Source organism: Protopterus annectens, chromosome 1.part0 (genome assembly GCF_019279795.1).
Source record: "Protopterus annectens isolate FY-2018-M chromosome 1.part0, PAN1.0, whole genome shotgun sequence".
NCBI classification, from domain to species: domain Eukaryota; kingdom Metazoa; phylum Chordata; order Ceratodontiformes; family Protopteridae; genus Protopterus; species Protopterus annectens.
The window spans coordinates 584574844-584596165 of NC_056725.1; the positions used below are offsets into that span (position 1 = coordinate 584574844).

Consider the following 21322-nt stretch of genomic DNA (forward strand, 5'->3'; position numbering starts at 1 on the left):
TCTCTTGGCTAATTTCAGAAATGAAACCGGATCACAAGTATGCTTTGTAGAACTTCTATCAGTATAATTAGTAATGTTAATCTTGCAACATTTTTGTACATGTTATATGCAAGATACTTGGAGGTTCATGATAGCTGTTGCTAGAGTTTACATAATTTGTAAAATTCCAAAAATATTTTTTTCACTAGCTATGAAATGGAACTTTGCACTTGCCAATGGCTTTGTTAATCCTAAGGGATCATATTCCTTCTCAGCTGCTTTCCCTCAGAAATGTCTGCACCCCCACCAGACATATCTAAGGGATGCCAAGCTGTCATAAAAAGCTCTGTAGCAGGAATGTAAAACATGTGCACACTTGTTTTCCATGCACCATATTGGCTAATGTTATGTTCTGTATTTTATGCAAAAATAAATGTTGGCTTTTAAGAGGTAAATGCTTTCAAATAAGATTTCACTCTGTAGCATGGGTTTCCTGAATAATCTTAAAGCAAAAGAAATATCAGTAAATATACACATGAAATAAAACATCAGTTTATCTTCCACTTGGCAGAGGGGAAGTAAGTGTAAAGAAGGCTGCAAATGCCTATTTCATTCACAAAATCTCAGCAGTCACCTCAAGGATACTGTAATGCTACCCAAGAGGATAGTATTAGCACAGCTGTCAAGTACTAAATGACCTTTCAGTAGAGATTTTCTAGATAGATCTGCATAGAGACAAGAGATCAGTTTAGCTCAGTAATAACTACATCATTCATCTGCCTCTGGGCTTTTGGATATGTGTCCACATCGCATGTTTATGAGCATGACCCTTACTTCTGCCTTCTAGAAAACGACGAGCACTGCACCAAGTGCTTTCTGCTACTGTATCAATAAACAAATGAGTTTCTGCACCTTGTAAGCTGGTGCATGTCACGAGTAGCACCATATTTAAGCAGCAGTAACAACAGCAAAGCACACAAACGCACGCACACGCACACACACGCACGCACGCACACACACACACACACGCACACGCACACGCACACACACACGCACACACACACACACACACACACGCACACGCACACGCACACACACGCACACACGCACACACACACACACACACACGCACGCACGCACGCACACACACACACACGCACACGCGCACACACACACACACACACACACACACACACACACACACAGACCTACTTGGATTAGCATTGTGTTTTAAGAGTCATGTAACAGTCTGCTATAAAACCAGGTCAGAATTTCTAAATTAAGTTTTTTTATTGAATGAATTAATGAGACAATCTCTCTGCTTCAATGAAACAAGCTGAGGGAGTACTTCGAAAATCCGGACAAGTGTATGAATTTGTAAAAGACATAACTAATTTTCAATACTTCAAAAAATAAAGCCACAGCTCTGAATGATGAGAAGTAAAGATACCCATGCCTCATACCTGCCACAATTTAAACATAGTGCTATGATTTTAGACCTCAGATTTAATCTTGCTCTTCCCAGACTCACTGACATTCTTAATAAAGTCAGACAGATACCTTATTAAATAAGCAAACTAAGCCTGTGCAGACACCCTGTTACTAACTGTATAAGAGTCTAGTATTTGAAGACCTTGTATGGTATAGCAATAACCCACGCCTGGGTGTGGGTAATGCTGGATTTACCCATGGTTGGCGTTGTTTGGTCCCTCAGGCTTCGCCCTCGGTACCAAACAAAGCCAACCGTGGGTAAATCCAGCATTACCCACACCCAGAAGTGGGTCATTGCTATTATACAATGACATTATTTAAGAAAATAAATAACTACTTTTCTTAAATAATGGCATTGTATAATGCCTCTTTACTGCCCTTCCGCAGCTGTCTGGTATTCTGCGGCAGTTCTGATGTACTGCGCGCCTGCGCAGTACATCAGAGCTGTGGGCAAAAGCAACGGAGAACGCAAGATCTCCATTGCTTGTTTTTACTGTTTCGCTATGTTAAATGGGTTTAACATAGCGAGACAGCTTTAAAATAAGCAACGGATATCTCCGTTGCTTATTTTAAAGCTGTCTCGCTATGTTAAACCCATTTAATATAGCAAGACAGCTTTAAAAAAAAAGCAACGGAGATCGCAAGATCTCTGTTGCTTTTTACACACTGTGTCGCTATGTTAAAGGAGTTTAACATAGCAAGACAGCTTTAAAAAAAGCAACGGAGATCTCCGTTGCTTTTTTTAAACCTGTGTCGCTATGTTAAACTCTTTTAACATAGCGAGACAGTGTTTTATACTATATTGAGGGATTTACAACGGGCACGCTGGTTGGGCTGGCCAATCAGCGTGCACATTTTAGGGGAGGCATTGTATAATGAAAAATAAGACACAGTTCCTCTTTTTGACTCTCTGCTATGATTTTTAGTGCAGGTGCTACATATTGCAATGCTCAGAGGTTGAAAAGTGTAATTGTGTACTTGTATATGTGTGTGTGTGTGTGTGTGTGTGTGTGTGTGTGTGTGTGTGTGTGTGTGTGTGTGTGTTTTGAATATTATACTCACTTTTTTGTTGGACATTGGAAGACAGGCCAGGAGACCGTCTTTCAAAGATGATTACCAATAACTCATCCAACTATGCATCAGTTTAATCCAGTTTACATATCTGAGAACATTTCTTCATTTCTTGTTAAAAAAAATGTATCAGAGAAGTACCATAATATTTAATTACACGTAAAATATAAGTTTACAAAAAGAGCAAGCTATACTACATGCTCAAAGTTTAAAAAGAATACATTAAAACAGACAGATAGTCCATCAAACAGCACTTAGCACTAAATGTTATGTGCCAATATAGAAAACATTTCATGACAGCACTGTTTTTCTTTCACCCACTAACCAGACGTTGAGACATGACTGTTTTCTTTAGACAATTATCCCTCCCTCAGAATTTGTGAAAATGCCTGTGTGTTTATAACTGTCAACAAAGGCATACTGTTTGAAAGTATATTACAGTTCGGAGATCACAAACTGCACCAAATAAAAAGGTGTGACAGTTTCTGAAAGGCTACACCTTACACCTAGTACTCTTGCTAAAAAAATATGCATCTATAGGCACTGAGACAGGCAAACACAGATCTCAGCAGTGTACCAATCAACTTGTGTATTCAGTCTCACAAAGCTGAAAATGCAGAAATATCATGCCATAAAACCATTTCAATGCTCTGATGCTCTAAATACATACAAGAATGGGTATTTATTTTCCCTGTAATTGGCATTGCTTTGTCTTCTCACCATAACTTTTACCAGCTGTACCTCAAAAAAACTTTTTTCCTAAAAATCCACTACATGTGATGCAGCTGAAAACAGAATTATTACACTGGTGTTGCTTCCATCTGCCCACTTTTCCTACAACTATTCTGGGGCTCATGGGAGATGGAGGACACTGGTGCAGCATTATAGTGCTCCCTAGGAGTGAGTCCTAAATACATAGTAACTAGTTACCTAGTCCACAACTATGTAAATAAAGAAATAAACATCTTTCAGCCTTTGCCACAATCCAGACATTCGTTTGCAGTATGTACAAATGTATGTTGTATTATTTCTGGTGCTGTTTTACTTCACTCTTCCTTTCGTATTCTGCCTGCTGATTCATCTCTGCATTTACATATAGCTTCACATCAGTTAGACTCCATACAAAATCTCATATTCTACTACTTTTGTTTTCTTGTTTTTTTTTCTCTATCTTTTACTACATCCTGTACTCTAACGTTATTCTTTTCCTAACTTTCAGTTTCATATTTCCCTATTACAAAGTGATAGAATTCTTTTTTTGTATATACTTTTCCATTTTTCCTTTGTTTTTATACACTTTTTCATCTTTAGCTTTCATTTCTTCCATCTTATTCTCTCATTTCATGCATATCTTGTCATACTTTCAGCTTACATATCTCTTCCTTTTATTTTGCATAATGACTCCTGATATTTGCACATCATTGCTTGTTTTACAACTCTGTTATATGTTTCCCACCAGATCTTTAACCATGAATGTATAAAGTAAATCATAAAACATCAGCAGGCTAACCACATGCAATTCTTTATTTCTTCAGTTGCATATATATACATATATATATATATATATATATATATATATATATATATATATATATATATACACACACACACACACACACACACACACACACACACACACACACACACACACGTGTGTGTGTGTGTGTGTGTGTGTGTGTGTGTGTACCTTTTAATTGGATTTAGGTGGTTTCCTTTATATATCTAAAAATCTCAATAAATTGTTAAATTGCTTAACTGTTTTCATATTTTCTGGTAATGTATATACTTCAGTACATATATATATATATATATATATATATATATATATATATATATACATATAAGTTGCCAATCAGATTGTTGACACTGAGAGAGGAACTATCAGAATGCAGACACGTCAAAATGTAGACAGGGCTGAGTGGGTTGGTATTAGAGCTGGGAATGTATTTGCGTGTGCTCGGCAGGTTAGGGTAAGACAAGGGGATAGCTTAAGTACTGTGTATGTTTGTTGATGCATGTGAGCCTGTCTTGTGTAGTGGTAGTGTTATGAGAAAGGTTTGTCTAAGGTAAGGTGTAAGGTTATAGTTAGGGTCATGGTTACCCTCCTGCCTGTACCACCTTACCAATGAGTGTTAACCCTAATCCTGCCCCTCATCCAAACCCTGAACCTTCCCTTAAAAAATGTTTACTGTTACACTACCACTATTAAGACAAACCATATCCTATGTATCGGTATGGTTTACAGTTTTTGCATTCCATTTTCGTTTATTTTAGGTCAAATCAATCATAGAAGTTGACTGTTTTATGTTACTGATTTTAATGTGGGTTTAGGTGTTTTTTTTGTCTGTGTACTGAGTGTCTGTATTTTGGTGTGAATACATTATGAACTGTCAGTATTGTGAAAGTCTACATTTAATGTATCTGCATTTTTAAAAATACACACACACATATATAGTTACATATATATATATATATATATATATATATATATATATATATATGTATTTTGCATTTAAGTTACCTGTGTTTTTGCATTTAAGTTACCTGTAACACATTGCATTTAAGTTACCTGGCACTTGCTCACTAAAGCAATTATATAAGTCAGCACTAAAATATTAAAAGCACTACACCCTCAAAAACTCCCCTTGAGTACCTTATTCCCCATTGGCCCTTTTTTTCAATTATAAAGGAATTCCCAATACTATTCTAGCATGTCCAAAGGTCAGTTGTGAATCTCCTCTCCGGTCCAGCTGGTGAATCTGGGAATCTTGAGGCAATGTTACAACTGCCTCATGTACACAGACAACCCTCTCCACCTCCCAACAAATTCCAACACATGCGAGAGATGCAACCATATAGCCATACTGGAGGCTAAGCTCTCTCAACTCAGTACTGGCGAAACCAGTCAGGAGGAGAAGGAAACCACACTCACTAAAATTCCAGTCTCACATAGACCTACCACGACAGCAAACCAAACAGAAACACACAAAAACATACCCGGAGGCTCTAAATAAAAATCTGCCTAAGCAGCAGAGACCTCCAAAGCAGACACCCAAGCAACCGCTACCCCAAAACAAAACACGTGCAACACATAGTTCACAAAGCCAGTGTGCCGAACAGTCACAGCCCTTAAGGCTAAACACACCTGATACACTTGTAATACGTGACTCTATCGTCAGGCACACTGACGTCCTGCTCACCAGGCTGAACAAGGAGAAGGTCATGGTGAGCTGCCTGTCGGGCGTTAGGATCCGCCACATAACACAAGCACTCAGGTCACTCCAAGGCAAGTACAAATATGACTCAGTCATTGTCTATGCTGGTGTGAATGACCTGAGACGTACCTCCTTGGACTACATGAAAAGAGACATAGAGGAGCTCTCTGAGCATGTAGTCCAGGCTGGTATGACCCTGACCTTGAGTAGCATCTTACCCTCACCAAGAATGATGCCACAATATGAAGACAAGATGATCAATTTCAACAACTGGCTTAAGTATTGGTGTCATTCAAAGGGGATCCAATGCCTGTCAGCCTGGGATGACATGCTCGACAAGCCACGATACTTCGCTAGGGACAGCTTGCACATGTCACCCCTGGGCTTTCGGATATTGGCAAATGCTCTTGCTACCCCCATAGTGCCTTTTTTAGGCAAGGCTCAAAAGACAAACCCACCTCCATAGGTATCAAAAGGGATAAGAAACTAAGAGTAATGCTACCCAACGCCAGAAGTCTAAACCTCAAGATGCACGCACTTGAAACTCTCCTTAGCATAGAGAACATCGATATCTGCGCAGTAACAGAAACCTGGTTCAAGGCTCCCGAGAGCACCCCAGCACTACCAGGTTATACCTCATACCATGCTTTTCGGCCCCAAAACTTGGACTGAACCACAAAAGGAGGGGGAGTATCAATATTCGTCAAAGATACCCACACCTCCAAGTTGGTGGCACAGCACGAAGCTTCAGAGACTATCCATGTGCAACTAACAGTGGGTAAAACTGCCTTCCAGTTTATAGCCTGCTACAGACCACCCTCCCAAACCCAGGAACCCCACTCGGCCTTCCTTAGAACATTGGAAAATATGAAGGTCTCAACAAACACCATTATATTGGGCGACTTCAACTACACAAACATAGACTGGGAGCATTACTCTAGCTCCAACACCCTAGCCCAAAGGTTCCTAGAATTTATAAACTCAAATGCTATGGAACAACTTGTTACCACTCCCACAAGAGGGGAAAATATACTGGACCTGATCATCACCAACATGGGGACTCTATGCTCCAGACCAGAAGTGTATCCCTCACTAGTAAGATCAGACCATAAACTAATCTCACTGGATATTCACATCATGACTCCACCCCCTGCCCTGAAAAACACAGTGAAAAACTTCTCTAAAGCAAATTTCACACTCCTCAAAACCGAGGTGGAATCCTTCAAAGCCCCCGGGCCTGTGGAAAATACGGCCCAGACCGCAGAATCCTTTATAAACGCATTCTATGAACACCTTCAGGAATGCATGGATCATGCAATCCCAAATAAAACTAAGACCCAATCCTCCAAAGGCAGACGTCCTGTCTGGTGGACCCCAGCCATAAACAAACTATACAATAGAAGGAGGAAGCTACTTACATGATAGAGCAAAATCCCAAAAAGGGAAGGCATCTCTGATCAGTATTAGCAAACAACTATGGGCACTCATAAAATCATCTAAGGCCAGCTTCGAGAGAAAAATTGCACAGGACACTAAGGATAATCACAAGGCTTTCTTTAGTTATGTTAGGAACCTGGGTGGGAATTCCCAGACATGCTCAGAATTAGTCCATAATGACAAAAAATACACCGAGCCCACAGACATTGCCAACATCCTAGCTGACAGGTTCAGCGCAAACTTCTCCCCCACCTCCCCACCAAAAGGGCAAATATCTATCCCAGCAGAGTGCTGCCCCCCTGACATCTCAGATGCTCAGGTAAGAGCTGCCCTCTCCAAAGCAAAAAACACAGCATCAATGGGACCAGACGGTGTCCCGGGCTGCGTCCTACATGAACTCCAAGAAGAGCTAAACCCAAACATAAAACTACTGTTCAATCTCAGCCTTACTACAGGATATGTACCCAAAGAGTGGCGTACAGCAACAGTGGTCCCTCTCCACAAAGGTGGTGCCTCAACGAATCCTGGAAACTAGCGTCCCATAAGCCTGACTAGCTTGGTCTGCAAAGCTATGGAAAAGATCATCATGGACCTCATAAATAAAGATATTGGGGACCTACAGACACTGGATCCTACTCAGTTCGGCTTTGTTAAGGGCAGATCCTGCCTCTTAAACCTGGTTGATTTCTTTGAAACAGTCACCAAGGCCATTGACAAGAGGAAGGTGGTCCACACAGCCTACCTGGACCTCGCAAAAGCCTTCGATACAATACCCCACTTGGGCATTATAGATAAGCTCACCAGCTTAAATATAAACCCCTATGTCACTAGATGGGTTGCAAAGTGGCTCAAGGACAGAACCCATATGGTTAGAATTGCTGGAGCCATGTCAGACTCCAAACCAGTTACAAGTGGCATCCCACAAGGCTCAGTCCTGGGACCTCTCTTGTTCGGTATATATTTCTCGGAGGTACAGGCCAACACGGAAGGACTGTGGCTGACCAAGTTCGCAGATGACTGCAAACTGGGTGCCATAATCGACTCTCCAGCCGACACAAGCATCCTCCAAAAGAGCCTCATAGAAACAGACAACTGGTGCCAGAGCCATGGCCTCAAGCTAAACGCCAAAAAGTGTAAAGTCATATCCTTTGGCAAAAACAAAGTGCCCACAAATTACCACATAGGTGGTAATCCATTAAGTACAGAAGAAGTAATTAGGGACCTGGGGACCCAAGTTGATAGCAATCTCTCATTTGACAACCACGTGGCCAAAGGGGTTAGAAAAACATTTTATATACCCCACATAATCATGAAGGGATTCACATCTAGATCAGGGGAGGTCATCGTGCCTCTTTACTCATCCCTCATCAGGCCCATAATTGAGTACAATGCCCCTTTTGGGATGTACCTTACCAGACACCTGCAGCAACTGGAAAGACCCCAAAAGTATCTCACCAAGAGGATCAAAGGGCTCAAACAGATGCCATATGCTGCCCGGTTAAAGAAACTCCAGCTCTACTCAGTGGCATACCGCCTGCTCGGAGGCGATCTGTGCCTGACGTATAAAGCCATGTCCAACCCGGAATTAATGGACATGCTGCACCTCAGAAAATCCAAATCCCATTGAGCTACTCGCTCGAGAGACTTGAACCTCAGCACTGAAATAAATAGGACACGCTGGAGGGACAGATTCATAACCCAGAGGCTCCCTTCACTCTGGAATAAAATCCCAGTCCAGGTTAGGCAGAGTCCCTCATTGACTCTCTTCAAGAGGAATCTTGATGAGTGGATGGGAGATCGTAGGTTTACCCCGGGTATCACTTCTGTGTCACTGTTAGACAGAGGCACAGTATACTAACCTCGAAAAAGGGCATAGCAAAATAAATTTAAAATGGGTGGCGAAAGCCAAACACATTCTGGCTAGGCTTATAAATGCCCTAGGGCAGATAGCCTAGTATGAACCTATGAACCTATATGTGTGTGTATATATATATATATATATATATATATATATATATATATATATATATATATATATATGTGTATAAAGAGTAAATATGGCAAAGCTTTCTATCTGCAGTAAATGAATACTCTTGCATGTGTTGATTTCCACTCTACAAATGAGAAATGGAAAGTTCATTGAAATATTATATTTTCTTTTAGCTATATTCTACTCATCTACTCCCAAAACTTATTTTCTACTGTATGCACTGTTAGTCAGACATATTAATATTCCTGCTTCCTATTTTGGTTAAAAGTGGCCGTCCTGTGCTTCATCCATCCTGCATATAGCAATATGCCTTCCATACCCAGTCATTCACTCATGTAACAAGTAAAAGTTAATTCAATAAGCAAGGTATATGTATCCTTGTATTAAACTAGCCCTCCGGTATGTATATTAAACACTGTCTCTGCTTAATAATCATGTAAGTGCAAATGTCAGTGCATAACCTGTAAGGCAACCACAATATTGTAAAAAAGGATAAACATGTGTCTGTTACATATTCACATTCCCTGTTAATTCCTTCAGCAAGATCATCAGTGATCAGTGACATTTACACCTGTGCCCCCTTACCTTACTATGTTGAGTATTTGAACTCCATAAATATGGGCATGCTCCAGCACAGAAATTTGCATGGTATCCCTTGGGCTCATGAATCCACCTCCACCCAAGGTCCCTTTTAAAGTCAATGTATAGTTGACGTAGGCAGCAGTTGTCCTGTATATTCCTACCAAAATAGAAATAATTATGTTTAATACAAATTACATATACATTTTAAACACTGCATATCTGGAATCTATTGCTATGTCCTGAAACAGCATTAAAGAAGCTCTGCATTTCTTGAGTGACAGACAAGGCAAAAATGTGTCAACAAAGATCATGAGAAAACAAAAAATAGGTCTACAATGTGCACAGTGAGTGCTCGAATCATCACTTTGCCTTTATCTTCACCTGTGTTGAAATTACTTCTTTTCAGAAGCATGATTTGATTTTGCAAGTTCCAATACTTTGAAAATTTTAAATGAAATTCTAACAAAACAGTTAAATATAAAACTTATTACACATTTAAACTGATTTTAAAATAAGGCAAGCCCCCCCATAACCACAACATTGGTTATTTACATATTGTAAGTCTCACAGAAAGGAGAATTATTGAAGGTGCAATAAGTTCTGATGTGGTATCTCCCCAAAATCTCTTTCTGTCATTTTTGAAAGTTGCATGGAGTGCTGTTACTGTTCTCTGACTCTTCATGAGGATCCATACTGGAATACATACTCTTACTCTGGAAGTACTCTTGTTAATGCACTGGGCACTATTCAGCACTCTGGAAGTACTCTTGTTAATGCACTGGGCACTATTCAGCACTCTGGAAGTACTCTTGTTAATGCACTGGGCACTATTCAGCTTAAGAGAATGACAAATTGAAAGCATTAAATGCCTCTACATAAGTAGTTCAATGGCCAACACACTGGTCAAGCTATATGGCACAGCAAGTCAAGGGGATGTTACCTCTATCTGTAGGGGGATACCACAGGGCTCAGAATTGAGGACAAGTCTGTTTTAACTATTCTTCTCAGATATAAAAATTGATCACTAGATGACAGCATTTGCTAATGACTGGAGCTAGATAACACAATCACTTCAATAAAAATGCCACATTTTTTCTAGCATCTCCTGTAGTAGTAATAAATTCACTTTTAATGCCAACAAATGGAGTACTTTACTATTTAGCCATCATAAATTATGGCTACAAAATAAACAGTCATTGTTTTTAAAGATCTAGAGACAATAATAGGCAACAGTTTAAACTTTGACACATGTATGTACCAAAATCAGAAAAATATATTCTGCAGACCATCTAACTCTAAAAGCATGTTTAATAATTTTTTCCATTTTGGACTTCACTGATCTTACCCATTCTTGAATACAACACTGTATTTGATAGCCTTTTACCATGTATAATTTGAAAGTCTAAATCTGGAAGATACTGATAGAGAGAGATAATAGATTTAGAAACTAAACTAAAAAAAAACAGACTGAGGAACTAAAATTAAGTGTAAATATTGATAATAGAAAGATAGTTACAGCAACATTACATGGTGCCTTTCAAGACAAAAACTAAAGCTTGCGTGTTTGTACCTGTGTGTGTATATGTGTATACATATATATATATATATATATATATATATATATATATATATATATATATATAAAATTTGTGTGTGTGTGTATGTCTATATATATATATATATATATATATATATATATATATATATATATATATATATATATATAAGGGTTTACTTTTCTTTGTCGAAAGCTCATTACTTCAACAAAGAAAAGTACGACCCCATTTATGCAAAAGTGCACTTAAAGTGCACTTTTGCGAATACCAGTTCACTGAACCAGTAATAAAAACAAAAAATGACACCACAAAGGAAGTTTTGCAGGATAGCAAGCCCTCTGCATGCCCCACACCCATGCTACTTTCTATATGCTAACTCAGAGATGGCCCTACAGTGGGGAAGCAGGTATATTCCCTTATTCCCACTGCAGCGTGCTTTGGTGCTGCAGTGCTTCTCTTTATTGTTATTTCTGGTTTGGTGAACGTATTTGAGAAAGTGCACTTTCGCGTAAATAGGATCATACTTTTGTTTGCCAAAATAATGAGCTTTCGACAAATTAAAGTAGACCCATATATATATATATATATATATATATATATATATACACACACACACACACACACACACACACACACACACACACACACACACACATACATGTATATGGTTTACAGTCAAAATGACGACAGCCTCCTCATCGAACATGGTAGGAGTGACCGTCTGAATATCGACATTCATTTGCACGCCCGTTCAGAAGGACGTACACAAGGCAGGGACTCAAAGCATGGTTGGCAATGGCAGTTGCTAACATAAGATTGACAATACGTTGTTGATCTTGTTGCATCAACTTTAAAACCTACTTAATATGTATGAGTCGAGGATATGTGTAGCGGAAATCACCGTTTGCAGTTGTGATTTTCATTCTTTTGATAGTAAACCCATATATATATATATATATATATATATATATATATATATATATATATATGATTTTATCATAACTGGTTGACAACACAAATGGGACAGAAAGAAATAGACAAAAAAGAGAGTGAATGCACAAATGAGTGACGTACAAAAAATAAATAACTAAACATTGACAACTTCTCTCCCACAGTCAGTAAACCTCAGCTAAAAAACACAGCTCAAGCATTGTCTCAGTAGTGGTACTAGTAGATAAAGGGTTTTTAGTAATATAACGTATAAGGTTAGGGTCAACACACAAGTAAGGTGGGCAGGGCAGCTATTAAAGACAGCAATAAATCAGACTGAGCTAATAACCGGCTCAAAAAGTTATGAATAAACTGCATTATTTTAAAGAACTGGAGCTCTAATACAAATATATTGTTGCTTCCACTCTTTTTTTATTTTAACACAGCTGGGGGCTTAATAGCCCAATTGCTATTTCTTTAAGTTTTTTAAAGTAGCAGCACATTATTCAGTAAATATAATGCTAAAACCATACAAGCTGTCTTTATTTAATTACTGGATAAGTCATGAGCACTATGTGCTCCCTACTAATAAAATCTTTGCTTCACATGGAATAAAGGAATTAAGAAAGAAAAGACTGAGAAACCTTAACAGCAATAACAAACTGCCTCCATCTTTTATAAATTCCAGTTTCTTTCTCTGGTGACTAAACCATTTCTTCACATATACAGTCAATAATTTAGAAAATGATTTTCCCTTCTGCTGTGGATCAAAATGGAAGTCCTGCTTTTGTGCACTTTAAGCAAACCAGTAAACACTGACACTGCTAGATGCTTTTTGTTTACATAAATTCGTACTGATATTGTCAGTCCTCTGGCCAGAACATTTACAAGTCCAATATGGCCAGTGGCCCATGTCTGCAATCTCACATGACAGCCACTAGAAAGAGTCATGCTATACACAGGAAGCAGATGTGCTCTCAACATCAGTGATTGCACTTCAGATTAATAATGGCTCAGTTTACTGCTTCAAATAAATAAACAACACGCACGAAACAATAATGACATGCTGGAGACCATCATCTAACTGCAGGACACCCAAACAACATGGGTGTTATAACAGTGGACAACAGCCTCTCGTATGATTAAGCTGAGACTGGACATCTGCCACCCACTGCAGCATCTCATCATTGGCTCTTAGATCTGCAGTAGTAAGACAGCAGGTGATGAGAGTGGGAGAATAAAGCAAATCACTAGGAAGAAGGTTTCATCCTAACCTGAAAATCAGACTGGGGTATCTGGGCTACGAAAAGGCCTTCTTACAGTCATAAGCCCTTCACTCTAGGCACCATTTTCATGATCAACGCAGATTGCTCCACTCTACCTGTCCCTCTGGAACCTCTGTACAAGCTGTACATGGTAGGGCATTAAAAGAAAAAAAAAACAGATACTTTCTTGTAGGGTGGGGGACCTCATCTGTGCACCACAGATTATAGAGTGGGGGAACTCATCTGTGCAGCACAGATTATAGGGTGGGGGAACTCATCTGTGCACCACAGATTATGTGTTAAGAATTGTCAGTCTCACTCATGTGACTGAATGTAAATGGACACCCTGGAATTAATCTGCAGATTCCTTCTAGAGGGTTGTGTGAGCATATCAGCCCTTTGCATACAGTGTCAGAGATGAGTATACCTAGCTGCTGATTAACCAAATAGGTACATGAATATTTATTTATTTTTTTTTATTTTACATTTGTTGACCGGGCTAGTCCAACTGGATACATGTCCATTTTCAGTAGAGACCAGGGGAGATAAGCTCTATTAAGCTAAATAAGTAGAACAAACAAAAACACTACTACTAGATATATATTTACAGAGATGAGGGTTTGTTACAGTCCTCAGTCTTAAAGTTTAAAAAGCAATTCACTACTACTGGATACATAACTACAGAGTAGAGGTTATGGCAATTATCGTATTGAAAACAAAAGGAATAAAATATTCGACCCTTCATGAGGAAAAGAGGTTTCTAATATTTACATAGAAGAAGCATAAGCTCACAGTAAAAAAGCTTGTTACACAGTTAAAAGTATGAGCTTGATTATAGTAAGACTAGGCGAAAGGCAGGAAGTGAGGAAGTTTGCTAACCATAATATATGAAATTTGGGAGAAAAGTATATATAAGAATCAGCAATAGTGAGTGTGTTAGTGTGGATTAGGACATGGGAATAGCCATTGAGTTTTAAGGAGTATTTTTAGTTGTTTTTTGAACATAGGTTTTTTGACATGTTTATAAAAGAAGTACAGAGGTATTCTTGCATGTATAGACATAGCACACACATCATGTATTTTAAGTCTACACTAAAGACACAAATGTGTAGGCTGACAACCATATAAATATTATTTTAAGTCAGAATCATTCTGTTAATTGAATAAGGAGTAGACTTCAGTTTAGCATAAATAGTGTTAGAAAAACAAGGACTGCTGTGCATTGTTCTGTTGAAATCAATGCAGCACCAATGTAATTAATAAGACAGATCAGCATGCTGGGCTATTTTTTCATTTACCTGTTCTAGAGGTAGTGTTTTCTTTAACATTCTCATGGTACTGGTCAGCTCTGCAATAGCCAAGTGGGTGATAATAAAAACTAGCCTGAATGTTATACCCATCATAAAAGATCGTGGTCACAATGAGATTTCTCTTGCCTTTAAGATACAATGTCTTCAGAGTTGTTGTTGTGTCTTTCGGCGTTTCCCGGTTAGGGCTCGCCACAGTGGAACTCCGGTCCGCTAATGATTGGCAGTTGATTTTTATGTGCCAAGTTGCAAGCCCTGATGCACAACCTTCAACGAAGGTACGCCCATTCACTCATGTCTCCATGCAAAAGACGCTCTAGCTGAGAGTCGAACTGGACAGCGTCTTACTGTGAGGCGACAACGCTACCGCAGCACCACCACCGCAGATTACAGTGTCTTCAGAATTACTAGAAAAATTAAGAGGATATACAGGAGCAGGATATGGGAGTGTGGAGATAAAGTGTGATTTACAAGTTCAACTGAAGTTAATCAAAAGCTGACAAAAACAGTCCACTCTCTGTCCATTTGAAACTACTTTTGATTAAATGGTGTTTGGGATACTGACAAGGAATCAACATGTAGTAACATATAACTGGCAAATTTTCACAGCAGCACTGTAATGGTTCTATATTGCTGGTGTTAAAGATAATTTCACTAATTAACAAAATCAGAATTATAATGACTGTCTATCAAAACTTCTTAAAAATACTGAAGGTGGGACTGGGCTACCTGGATATTAATGTATTCTGACTCTAATGCATTCAAGGTTGTCAAGCTAACAAATGTAGATTATAATCTAGTTGCTATGTATAATATTAAGTTGATAGGCAAGCTCCTTTACCTGTTCTGCTTTCTTTTCCCCTGGTAAAATGGGGTATAATTTCAAATATTGCAGATTAGATATGCTTACTAACAGCATAAATCCATGTAGAAACGTTGCCCTGTATAAGCATGCCATTATCTGAAGAGAATAATAAATTAGCATTTCAAGTTCTTAACTTGATGTCTAATGATTTCAGAGCAGGTGATAAGTAGCAATGTTACAAAATGTTGAAAAATGGAAAATTTTGTTAAAGCTAGAAGGAAGTCCTAGCATCCTTGAGTATATAATAGTTACACCATACCTGAAGAGGACACTTTTAACGCATCGTTTAGTGTTAGAAGTGGTAAGAAAGCTGTACAGGTTCAAACATGTATATTATACATACTGGTGGTTTTAGAACATGGTTTCTTTCTGAAGAAAAGCTTGTATGTATGAAAGCTAAAACCAAATATTGTCAGCACTTTAATAACTTATTCATTAAATGAACACGATTTTGGGAGTGATCCAGAATTCTTTACATGCTATTTAAGTATTTTGACACAGACTGCAATGAGTCACTCAGTCTGTAAAATGCATCAGAATGGACAACACCATTACTGATGATTGAATATAATTATGTTAATGTAAGAATGGAAAATTATGCAGCTGATGCAAAAACAGGGATGTACTATAGCTTGGAGAAGAGGCCAAAGTCTGGAGAAGTTTGAACTGCACTATGGCAGCCATGGAACTGATTAATGCAACTTCAAGCTTTCTGTACAATTCAGTAGAAATTACTTCTATGTGTCTATGAATGTGTAAAAGCCAAGCCATCTGGAAGAGACAGTCGTTCATAGGTTCATAGGTGTGTACTAGGCTAACAGTCACTAGGATCTTTTTAAGCCTAGCCATGCATCCCAAATTTCTGACAAGTTCTGTTACCCTTGATAAGTGTAAGCAGGGGCTTGGGAGATGAAACATTTACAAGCAGGGGCCTGAGAGATGAACCATTTACAGGCTGCTTCTGTCCATTAGAGACATAGGTGTCAATCAAGGGATGAATTTCATGTTCCCCATCCCCTTCCAAAAGAAGTGGGTCCTTTAAAAAATGGCAAAACAACTGGTACTCAGTGCAAACTATAGTCAGGCTTGTCTTGTAAAGCCACACCAATTATTTATGTATACTTTGTTGACCAGTTTAGTCCCAGTAAGTATGTGCCCTACTTCAAGGGGGGATCTCAGATGATACCTATGCCAATCAGTGGACATTTTGACAGGCTACTGGTGAAAACTCCTCCTCTTCTTTTTTGATAAATGCCATGAGCCACTACAGCTCAGGCAGTGGGACATCAGTTTGCCATCTCATCTGAAGGATAGCTCCTCAGGAGTTCAACATATTCCTTTTGCCACACTACAGTATCAGTAGTAGAAAATGAATGTAAGCAGCTGATGTGGGGATAGAACTCATAATCTTTCAATCTCCCACTGTTAAAGTTGAACATGGCTACTTGTAGAGTCACTGACTCTGTTGTAGGGCATACCCATCATATAATTCATATTGAATACAGGGCAGTATTCATAGTCAGTAGTGCAAGTGTTTTAGAGGAATTTAGGGTGAGTGCGGAAAAGTGCAGGTAAACCATGATTTAATCGAGGCCAGTTACACTACTTTGCTGTGTCCCCGAATGTGGGTATGAAAAGAATTAGATGAGAAGGTAATGAGAAGTGACATAAATGTTCTCATGCTAATTAAGGCTAATTTATGCCAAATGCAATTAATAAGTCAGTTTTTCCTGCTTTTCCACAGATGTGGTACAAAAAGGGAACATTTGTCAAAAGTGCAAGAGCTGCAATTAAAGAAAATTTGTCAAAACTGCAAGACTATCGCTTGAGGCAAGCTTTGCTATTTCTACATCAGGGTTGCTTGTCTTGGCTGGGCCAAAACTACCTGCATCCAGTGGTGCTCGCCCACTAAGAAGGTAAAAATATAGGCAAAGGATTACTGATTATAACTTTGATAATCGTGAAATCCTTGATAGGTTTAGAGTGAACAAGGACTTTATAAGGATCTTAGTGGGCATGTTTGACCCTCACAGGGAGACTGGAAGAATGAGTGGACTTCCTATACCTGTGGACACCAAAGTATGCATAGTCGTCACTATACTTGCTACAGGAACCTTCCAGAGACAGTCTGGGGACACCATGGGGATTTCACAGGCTTCTGATCTGAGGATACTGAAGGAGTACCTGGATATACTCTTGGCACATATGGATCAGTACATCTATTTCCCGGTGTCACCTCAGGACCAAGTTTGGACTACAAGTGCCTTTTATGGGATGGCACATTTCTCTGAGGCACTCAGTGAGATAGATTGCCCCCATGTGACAATTAGGGCCCCTCCTGGCCCACAGGTGAGTGGTACCGCAATAGGTAGGGCTTCAATTCCATCAACTGCCAGGTAGTGCATGATGCATGAGGATGCATCATCAACATCTCTGCCCAGCATGCTGGCAGTGCCCATGATTTCCACACCTAGCAGACTAACTCACTCTACCACCTCTTCCTGCATGGTGGGATGTCCAGTGGTCATCTTGTCGGTAAGTGGAATTTTTTTTTTTTTTTTTTTTTTTTTTTTTTTAGTACATAGCTATTAATGTTAAAGGTAATTGATGAAATTAATCTGTATTTTCTTTTTGTTTTCCCTCACCTTTCTCTGACTTTTTTTTTTGTAAAGGATTACCAGATATCCACCGCAGTTATGGCTCATGACTTTGGTGAGAAATTCTTCTGGAGCTGCAGGGAAGATATATAACCCATATTGTAACTGAGAGGGTGTTTGGCCTCCTGAAGAGTCATTTCATTTGCCTGGACAAGTGTGGGGGTGCCCTTCCGTATGACCCAGTTACTGTATGTAGAATGTTCACTGCCTGTTGCATTCTGCATAATACGATTATGCGCTGGTGTGGTGTTGAAGTGACACATGCTGTCATTGCAGGTCCCAGTTCTAGTCCTACTATGAATAATGATGACCAGCTGGCAGTAGTAGTAAAGAACCCTATGTGGCAGGCTTGTGCATGACATGCATGACATGCAGGCATGCAGGTTAAGAGGTGGCATCTAGTCGAGAACTATGGACCAGGGCATTCTGGTTAGTGCTTCCTATTTTTTTTTTTTTTTTGGTTTAAAAAAACATGGAGAGTATAACTGATGCATGCAGTGATATGTGTTGGCTAAGCTGTGGGTGCATGGTCTATTCATCAGACATTCTCTCTCACATCTAAAAATATTTTGTATTACTAGCTGTTTGCCTGAGTGCTCATTGATTCCTATACAATGATGCTGAAAGGTAGCAAATCAATAAACAAGTCAACAGTTGCATGTGCAGTATTTAATAACTTTTTTTTATTATTATTTATTTAGTATTCAATAGAAACAGGTACTGTCAGCAGTGAAAAATGTAACTTTTATTTTCAATTTATCTGTAAGAATTAAGCTGCACTGCCCATCAGATGTCTTTCTTACTGTCATGTGAAACAGTAATGATGGCAGTATCTCTCTTCATTTGTGCAGTGATGAAGTATTTATGTACTTAAGATATGTACATAGACTTCCATCCTCCCCACAACACAACTGCATTTAATCACAAATGTACAACACTGCAATTTCAAAATATGGTGAAAGTAATAGCTGGAAGGGGAATAACTTTGCATATATGTCCACCCCAACCCACTACACAAACATACTTATAAAGAAATGTTAAGTCACAGTAGCTCCAGATCAAAGGAGTTGTACACATCTCCTATTGATAAGCCTGGTGATGGTGCAACAGATCTGGAAGATGGGCTACCATGAGAACTGCAAAGTGAGTTAGTCTGATGGTGTGATCTAGAGGAAGAAGGTGATCCTCCTCCTGTCAATTACCTGGCAGTGCTTTGTGGCCATGACCTTGACCTGGAATGCAAGGTTCCCCTAGATGCAGATGACCTTTGACATGGTCTGTGACAATTGTGTTGTGATTGATCTTTGTGAGTACTGACATTACTGTCTTGACAACCAGTGTTAATATCATGAGATCTTCCCCCATGTGTTTGAACAGTCCCCTGTCCCCTTTCCTGGGTAAAACTGAGTCCAGCTTGACTCTGGTATGACTGAAGCAGTGTACGAATGGAGGCTGCAATGGATGCCTCTTGTACCACCATACTGCACATCAGTGACACTGTAGCATTATCCTGTCTCTCTGTAATTGTTTGAAATCTTCACACATACCCTGTAGGACTATAAACATTTCTAGCTGACTCTCTGTTGCACTCGTTTGAGCCATAACAATGTCACAGCATAACTCCTGTTGTGCTGCCAATGCTTTACATGTTTCCCGAGGTAGTTCAAAATAATTTCTGTGCCTGGCACCTCTTTGTAATGTTGTCACTGTGGGCAAAGTGGCCTCAGATTGCCTGCCTTCATCCTGACACTGTTCTTCTGCCTGAGGAGACACTGGTGTAGATGTGCCTGTTTGTTCCTGGTGTACAAGTGTGACTGGAATGTCTGCCTGTGTTTGACGTTGTGATGCAGTGTCACTTTCTGTAGAGTTACTAATGTGTTGTAAGGTGAAAAAGCCTGTCATTACACTGGGAGTCTGCCTGCCATTTCCCTCAGGGTGCCTCGTAAATACAGCTGCATTATCATCATCATCATCATTATCAGCAACACCCATTCTACTGCTGACTTCATCCATATTTATTGGTACAGTTCAACTGTTTATTTCTGATGCTTAGTCCATAAAAGAGATCATTACAAGACATTAATACTGATACAGCATATGGTACAGCATACTTACAGGGTTAGATGGTGGGAAGCTTACCATGAAGTCTGCCTTCATTTTCATTAGCTGCTGATGTACAAGGCTGATCTACTAATAATGAATTTAATTGAGGCGTGTTTAATTATAGCACTGTTTGTTACTATTCACTTTTAAATATTTAAAAGGCATATGCTCTAAAACAATGTTCACTGCATCATAAGATCATAGGAAGTTACTAGGTTATTGGCCCTGAGGCCCTTACAACCCTAGCCAAGAATTTAACCCATGTTCCCACAAGTCAGCACCTGATACTCCTGTTCAGTAGGGACACAGGTGGAATCTCAGGGGTGTATTTTCTGTTCCCCATCCAGTTATCTAGGTTGTGCTTAAAAAGGGATAATGAGGGACTCTGCTTGACATGGAGAGGGTGTCTATTCCACTGAAGGTCTCATGAACACAAATGTGTCCCACCAACAAGTCCTATTGATGTTACAGACCAGGTTGAGGTTGCGAGTGTGGGTTACTCAAGTGGACCTTGACTTGTGGATATGCAGCAGTTCAATCAAGGCAAGGTCTGAGATTGCTCTGTAAACCAGACAGAGGTCACCTCTGAGGAATCTGTATGAGCCTGATTATAGGGACAGGACTTTTAGCCTATCTGTGTAAGGTAGATGTTTGAGGCCCTGGATTCTCCTGGTGAGGAACCTTTGTGGACTCTCCTGCTGCTGCATGTGTTTTGTGAGGTACATGCCGAAAGGGGCATTGTACTCAATAATGGGCCTTATAATGGAAGAATACAGGGATGTGGATCTTCAGGATGAGTGCAAATGCTGCTTCTGCAACACTGGTTTGATGTCCATGCCACCTCTAATTATTCCTGTTGCACCATTTTCTGTAT

General features: G+C 39.4%; 1 protein-coding gene across 1 annotated transcript in view; it reads right to left on the reverse strand.

Moving 5' to 3' along the window:
• The window catches only part of TGFB2 (transforming growth factor beta 2), a 903020-nt gene that overhangs the window by 9020 nt on the left and 872678 nt on the right, over positions 1 to 21322 (reverse strand). The window contains exon 6 of the mRNA XM_044061434.1: positions 9769 to 9922. Coding sequence (XP_043917369.1) covers positions 9769 to 9922 — 154 coding nt within the window. The remainder of the gene's footprint in view (positions 1 to 9768; positions 9923 to 21322) is intronic.